General features: G+C 32.4%; 2 protein-coding genes across 3 annotated transcripts in view; both read left to right on the forward strand.

Annotated features, from left to right (window-relative positions):
- Nucleotides 1-832: 832 nt before the first annotated feature.
- LOC108972833 (zinc finger protein weckle-like) lies at nt 833-3,154 on the forward strand. Its single transcript, XM_018939670.1, has 4 exons — nt 833-1,237; nt 1,298-2,236; nt 2,296-2,645; nt 2,704-3,154. Exons 1-4 carry the CDS (start codon nt 1,034-1,036, stop codon nt 2,828-2,830), a joined length of 1,620 nt encoding a protein of 539 aa, XP_018795215.1. The 5' UTR covers nt 833-1,033; the 3' UTR covers nt 2,831-3,154.
- Nucleotides 3,155-3,342: 188 nt separating this feature from the next.
- Nucleotides 3,343-6,860, forward strand: part of LOC108972831 (zinc finger protein weckle-like) — a 7,955-nt gene continuing 4,437 nt past the window's right edge. Inside the window, exons 1-4 of one of the 2 annotated variants that reach the window (XM_018939668.1) lie at nt 3,343-3,572; nt 3,646-4,656; nt 4,728-5,080; nt 5,237-5,556. In XM_018939668.1, coding sequence (XP_018795213.1) covers nt 3,357-3,572; nt 3,646-4,656; nt 4,728-5,080; nt 5,237-5,556 — 1,900 coding nt within the window. In that variant the 5' untranslated portion in view covers nt 3,343-3,356. Of the gene's footprint in view, nt 3,573-3,645; nt 4,657-4,727; nt 5,081-5,236; nt 6,390-6,860 lie in introns of those variants that run through there. The other variant, XM_018939667.1, reaches the window with a different exon arrangement.

Here is a 6,860-nt window from a genome sequence, read left to right on the forward strand (position 1 = left end):
ATAACATACATTTATTACGAAATTAAAATTAATTAAGTGTTTTTATTTTATTAATTCTTCAATTAATATAAAATGGTTTTTACCAACTTTCAAAGAAGATTTTGTTAATCCAATTACAAATACAAGAATAAGACAACAAATGACGTATAGTATTTTTTAATGCTAGAAAGCATTTTACCATTCTTGTTACAAGTCAACAAACGAATTAGCCCCTAAGAAATATAAACTTGTGCACAATAATTGTGAAATACAATTCTTTGGCAACTTCAGAAAGATCGCGATCTATTACTATTATAAGTTGCGGAAAAATAATTTATATCACCGTCTATTTAGTTTAGTGAAAATAATAGATCTATTGGAAAATACTAGTTTCCAATGTTGCCGAATTAATTGTATTTGCTTAACTACTTCCCTGCAATATTCCCTTTTGATTTATTAACTTGATTACCGGCGGATATGAAATTTTAAAATAATAATAATCGCCTTATCCGGCACTGTTCACCTTACATTGACTGAATTTGTACATATTTGGATGCGAAGCATATATGTATGTATGCACATACAGGCCATATCGATAACATAACGTCGTTTGTCATTGTATTATCAACAAAGATGTGCCTGACAAGACAACTATTTGCGCACTTATTAAAAAAAAAATTAAAAAGTAACTATTAGAACTGGACTTTCCCGTTTTTGAATGAGATAAATATAATTTAACAAGCAATAAAATCGTGCTAAACAGTAAATTATCACGGCAAAGCATTTATCGATTAACAAATCTGAAGATATCGACAATTTCCTTGCATACCGAACGTTCGAGTTGTAAACAATTAGAAAAAATCAGATTTGCAGAAATTATTTTGTGTTCATACATAATTGCCAAAATTAAAAAAAAAAGAGAAAGAAGTCATTAATAAAAAAGTATAGAAGACAACAGCCTGTGAACAGGGTATTCATTTTTATAAATGGAAAGAAGCATGTGTAATTAATTTCAACTCATTACTATACAAAAAGTAAATAAATCTTCATAAAAATGTCAGAACCCGATTTAGACAAAAGAGATATCAGTACAAATTATCAGTTAATTGCTGAATGGAAAAGTTGGTGTCGCCTATGTGCTAAACCCAATGCAAGTTATATCAATGCCCTATCTGGCCAATGTGTGCCAAACATGTCAAGTTTTAATGTTTACAATTTAAACATAGTCTCCGTAATAGCCGAATTTTTCCAAGTACATGTATGTAATTGAAATCAAATTTGCACATTTATGCCTTAATGTTTAAGCCATATTTTACAGATTAAAGAAGACGAGAAACTTACACCGCTAATTTGTACAGATTGTTACAACGTAGTCAAATCCTTCGTTGATTTTAGTGAGAATATTACAAAAGTACAAAAATTTTACGATGAACTACTGCATAGCGATAATACAATGAAAATCGACTTATCAGCTTTGTATGAGAAACATGGCCTATTTAAGGAAGAATCATTTACACCACACACCAGCATTGAACTACCAGTGGAAGAAATTTTTATTGCCGATTCACGTACCGCAAGCACAGTACATAAATCGAAATTTCAAATAAAAAACGAAAAAATATCGGTGGCATTATCGCCTGAAGTACTTATTAAAGAAGTCGAAAAAGAAGAAGATCTTCAAGACCCTTTTGCCGAAGAAAAAATTCCTGCCGTTGTTGGAAATTGTGTAGCAACAACAAGAAAAAACAATTATGTCAACAATGATGATTATGACATGCAAATGGATTCTTCAGACGAAGATGAGAGAAAACCGCACAATAGATTGAATAGTGAGGATATTGAAACGGACGATTCTGAAGAAGTGGTAAAAGAGAGTAAATACACTTGTAATATTTGTTCACAACGTTTTCAGCGTAGCGGAAATTATGCTGCACATATGATTAAGAAACATGAACAAATTATATGCCCTCATTGCCCTGGCTCATTTAATAGTGAATCCAATTTAAAGAGTCATATGAAAGAACATCGAGAGTTATACCCGTGTAAACAATGCGATCGCAAATTTCAGCGGAAAGAATACGTAGCCCAACATGTTAAATGTGTACACAACGATGAGCGCCCATTTATTTGTGAAGCATGCGGTGATGCTTTACGCTCGAAAGGACAACTTAAAGAACATATGTTAACGCACACAGACTACTCTCCCTTCGAATGCAAGGAATGCGGGAAATGTTTCAAACAGAAACAACGTTTAAAGGTAATATAATATTGAAATTTAGCATAAAATTTTTGAAAATATTTATGTACAATTACTAGAGACACATGCAAATACATGGAGACAAACTTATTTGCAATGAATGTGGGAAACAGTTAAGTTGCCGGGCCACATACAATAGCCATATGTTAGTCCATTCTGATAAAATGCTACACAAATGTGACTATTGCGGTCGAGCTTTCAAGCGTGCTAAAACACTGAAAAGCCATTTAATACTCCATAGTGGATTAAAACCATATTCGTGCGAATTCTGTGATAGGACGTTTACAAATGGGTCAAATCGGCGTACACATATGAAAAGAACACATCCAAGTGAATTAGCTGAGTTAGAAGCTTCAGGAGAAAAAATGTATACCAAAAATATACCAGAACTAGCCGTGCTGAAATCTGTGTAAAAAAATATAACCCATCTGTTATATGTTGTAAAATATTGAAACATTTTTTTGCAGTATACGGAAAGCGGAGAACCTTATACCTGTTGTCTCAAAACAAAGTGGAAATTTTGCTTTTGGCAAAAAAACAAGATCCAAACCAGTAAATACTGCGGTCACCACGGATTCCGAATTAATGAATTAAATAGCAATTAGCTATAAATTATACTTATAGAATTATTTAGGTACCTTTTTTAAATTAGGTGCATCAGCAACTATATAAAAAGAAAAGAACATAACAACATTAAAAACACGGGTATTTAATGAAAGTGATTAAAAATTACAAATAGTATAATATTACAATTTTCAGTCCAATACATCTATGTATGTATGTATTTTGTTGTCTTTAAAATTGCTTCATATTTCTTCCATACTTTCATGGCGAATGTATTTAATTCTTATTTGAAATGAAGGAAGATATTTACTTAATTATTTGGTAACCTGATGTATGTACATGAAAAATTATCGTCCACAAAACTATCGAGTGCATTCTGTACAATCTACACATAACTGCGGACCCTCAATTTTATCTTCCCTATCCGAAAAACATCTGTTCTTATTCGGTAATTTTTCACAACTTTTTCGCTAACATTTTAAGTAAACATACGCATTACTTGCTGTTTTGATAAAAAAAGTGAAATTTTATTTAAAATATATCAGTGTATGGAAAGATGAATGTTTTGCACGAATTAAGAGCTGATGAAAAGCTCAATACCAATATTGATAAAATTGCGCCTTGGCATCTTTGGTGTCGCTTATGTGCGAAACAAGATATTCAAAACATTAGTGTTTTTTTCAAAGATGAACATATGGTTGCTTCTACAGGCAATGGAGAGGAAAACAATCTCGGCCTTAATATTGCTATTTCTAAATACTTTTGTGTGCAAGTAAGTAAAGTTAATAATTGCTTTAATAGTATTTTACTTTCTAAACGAATAATACAATATCAATTTCCTACAGATAAAAATGAATGATGAACTGCCAGACCGATTGTGTACTGAGTGCTTTTCTTTAGTAACGTCTTTGGTTAACTTCAATGAACGGGTGATAAAAGTGCAGGAAATGTATGAAGCCCTTCAAAGGCTTAGTGACATTACAGAAATAGACTATCAAACGTTACGTTTGAAGTTTGGTGTGCCAATTGATGATCGACCACATGAGTTTCTATGTCGTACACTAGAGGTACACTTACATGAAGAAAAACCAAAAACAAATGAATTTTTTGAAAAAAGTTTTATGGAAGAAGCTGTGATAGATATTTTACCAAAAGTGTGTAACAAAGTTATTGAAATAAAGRAAGAAARYTCAATWGARTTAACACCGYCGGCRGATGAAGATGCATACGRTTTTGAAAATGAAGACGCTTGTKACGAAGACCCTTTTSKCAGYGATAGTGATATRAAAAGCRATGAAAATTCTAGTTCTAGTGAAAGTTCAGTGAATAACTCACGAAAAAAACGTATGCAAGAAAAAAATGACACGGAAATAGATGAAACAAATATTAATTATATTAAAAAAAGAAAAATTAAAAGAAATGATTTTAAAAAAGCAGAAGAGAGTGGGGATGGTGAATGCAATGAAATATATACATGCAAAGAATGTGCGCAGACATTTAAAAAAATCTCCAATTATCGCACACATATGGAACGCAAACATGGACAACTTGCGRTCGTGCCCAAATTCACATGTACCGATTGTCCATTTACATGTAACACCCAAGCACAACTCAATCATCATGCCGTTAAACATGTGCCCTGCCCTCATTGTGACCGAAAATTCCCCACTAAGACAATTGTGGCAAAGCATATAAAGTATGTGCATTTGAACGAACGCTCCTTTATTTGTGAGGAATGCGGCGAAGCTGTGCGCTCAAAGGGACAACTTAAACAACATATGCTAACACATACAGATTATGCGCCGTTTGAATGTGAAGTGTGTAAAAGAGGCTTTAAAAATCAAGGACGACTTAAAGTAGGCTACGTTAAATCAATTTCAGCGTACAATTATTTTATGTTTATTTGTAAAATTTATGTTATTTACAGAAACACATGAAAATCCATAATCCAAATAAGCACATTTGTGCCGAATGTGGTTTACAATTAAACTCGAAAGCTACATTCAACCGTCATTTGCTGGTGCATTCCGATGTCATGCAACATAARTGTGACTTTTGTGGACGRGCMTTTAAGCGYGYARAGGCRYTAAAAAATCACCTTATTCTGCATACAGGTCTCAAACCCTATTTGTGCGACTTTTGTGATAGAACATTTGCTAACGGTGCTAATTGTCGTACGCATAAAAGAAAAGCACATCCTGAAGAGTTAGCCGCTTTGGAAGCTTCTGGAGAAAAAGCATATACTAAAAATATACCGAAATTAGCAGTACTAAAGTCTGTGTGAGTATAATTGCATCAATATCGCATCACRTAATTATAATAATTGTATGTAAATTTGTATAGAGTAATGTTTTTTTCCGTGCAAYCGACTTACAATTGTAAGATATTAAACTTAGGTACTAACTTAACTTAACTTAATTCTTTTATTAACTCTAGCACACGTGCGGCTGATAATCTAGCGCCCGTTGTTTCAAAACAAAGTGGAAATTTCGCTTTCGGCAAGAAACCCAAACTGCCACCAGACAGCGTGGGCACTGTAAGTAAAAAACAAGCCAAAATGCTCAAACAAGCCATGACAACGCCAACGAATCCTGCATCGATCGCGCCTGGCAATAATAATGTCAATCATGGAATACTTTTCGAAGTTGAAACGAATAACCAGCGTGTGGACGATGAACATAACTCGCTTGGCAGAAATATACCCACAATCGATAATATATACAATCATCTAATGAAGCAAACTGCCACCAACAGTGGTTATGCTATGAACTCTACCTCCATACTGAATCCCATGCATACGGAAATGAAACGCTCACACAGCGAAGACTCATCACCTGCTAACAACAGTTGTGTCGCTATTGATATATCAAATGTCATTGCGCAGCAGCAAACGCCGCTTAATCATCAGATATTAGTGCCCGTACAAGATGCTTCAGTCCAAAATTTTTGTACAGCATTTATAAAGCAACATCAAATGGATAAACAACAGCAACACATAGCTGCATTACAACAGCAACATGACGAAATATCCATACATAGTCCGGCGAGTCATATTTCTCATCACACAGAAGAGCTCTCCACAGCATCAGCAAGCACAGCGGAAGCAAATAAATTCTATAGCCACATAAGACAACATACTCCAGATAGTTATCTTTAGATGTCACTTGATAGCAATATAAGGCTTTCCTCAACAAATGACTATAAATGTGAGTGCATATTGTGAGTGATTTCTTTGTGTAGTTATATTTGAGTTCGTGTGCAGGTATGTTCGTATTTACAGGGTAGTGCTAATGTAGTTATAAATTATTAGTAATTTTAAATTGTGAATATTTTTTACCGTTACATCATTATTAAAGGCTGCATTGATGATTTTAAGCCAATGTCAACCTTATCTCCACAGTTACATAATCAAATTATGTATTTCAAATCAATTTTTTTTTTACAAACAATAGTGTTTAGATATACTCCAAAAAGATAACTTGTTTTTCTATTAAATTTTCAATAAATATATATAAATTGTTGCTAGTTTTAATTATGTGAATCTGTCTATAGTGTGTAAAGTGTATACCCAAGCTTAAATATGAGTTTTATGAATATTATATATTCAGACTTGTAATGTGTTAGTGAATATTATTTTTTTTTTGTCAGTTTTCTGTTTAGATTTGAAAAAACTTGCAATCAAAATGTGCGTTAATTTTTAGTATTGTCTTAGTTGGTAATATTTATTTTAGATATACTTAAAAAAAAAACTAGCAAATAGAATAAAATGTATAATTTTTTTATCGTAAGGCATTGTACATAATAAAATTATAAGCCAAACGTTTTAAATAAATTTTGGAGAAAATAAAGAGTGCGTTAATCATTATCTCATTAATATTATTCGTAATTTTTAAATTAAGTATTATTGTTATTTTTTGATAAATTACTGTTATATTTTATTAGTTATTATTTTGTTATTAATTATTATTATTTTTAAATAGGCATACTTCTCTGGATGAAGTGGTATCTCAATGCGGTTTGGATTTGCATTTTCCTAACGACAATGATACTGAGCATAACT

The sequence above is a fragment of the Bactrocera latifrons genome, unplaced genomic scaffold (assembly GCF_001853355.1).
Source record: "Bactrocera latifrons isolate USDA-ARS-PBARC rearing strain unplaced genomic scaffold, ASM185335v1 scaffold_43, whole genome shotgun sequence".
NCBI lineage: Eukaryota > Metazoa > Arthropoda > Insecta > Diptera > Tephritidae > Bactrocera > Bactrocera latifrons.

Coding starts and splice junctions, on each gene's coding strand:
- LOC108972833 (XM_018939670.1), top strand. CDS start 1,034: ATGTCAGAACCCGATTTAGACAAAAGAGATATCAGTACAAATTATCAG. Junction 1,238..1,297: donor CCGAATTTTTCCAAGTACAT/GTATGTAATTGA, acceptor CATATTTTACAG/ATTAAAGAAGACGAGAAACT. Junction 2,646..2,703: donor CTAGCCGTGCTGAAATCTGT/GTAAAAAAATAT, acceptor ATTTTTTTGCAG/TATACGGAAAGCGGAGAACC.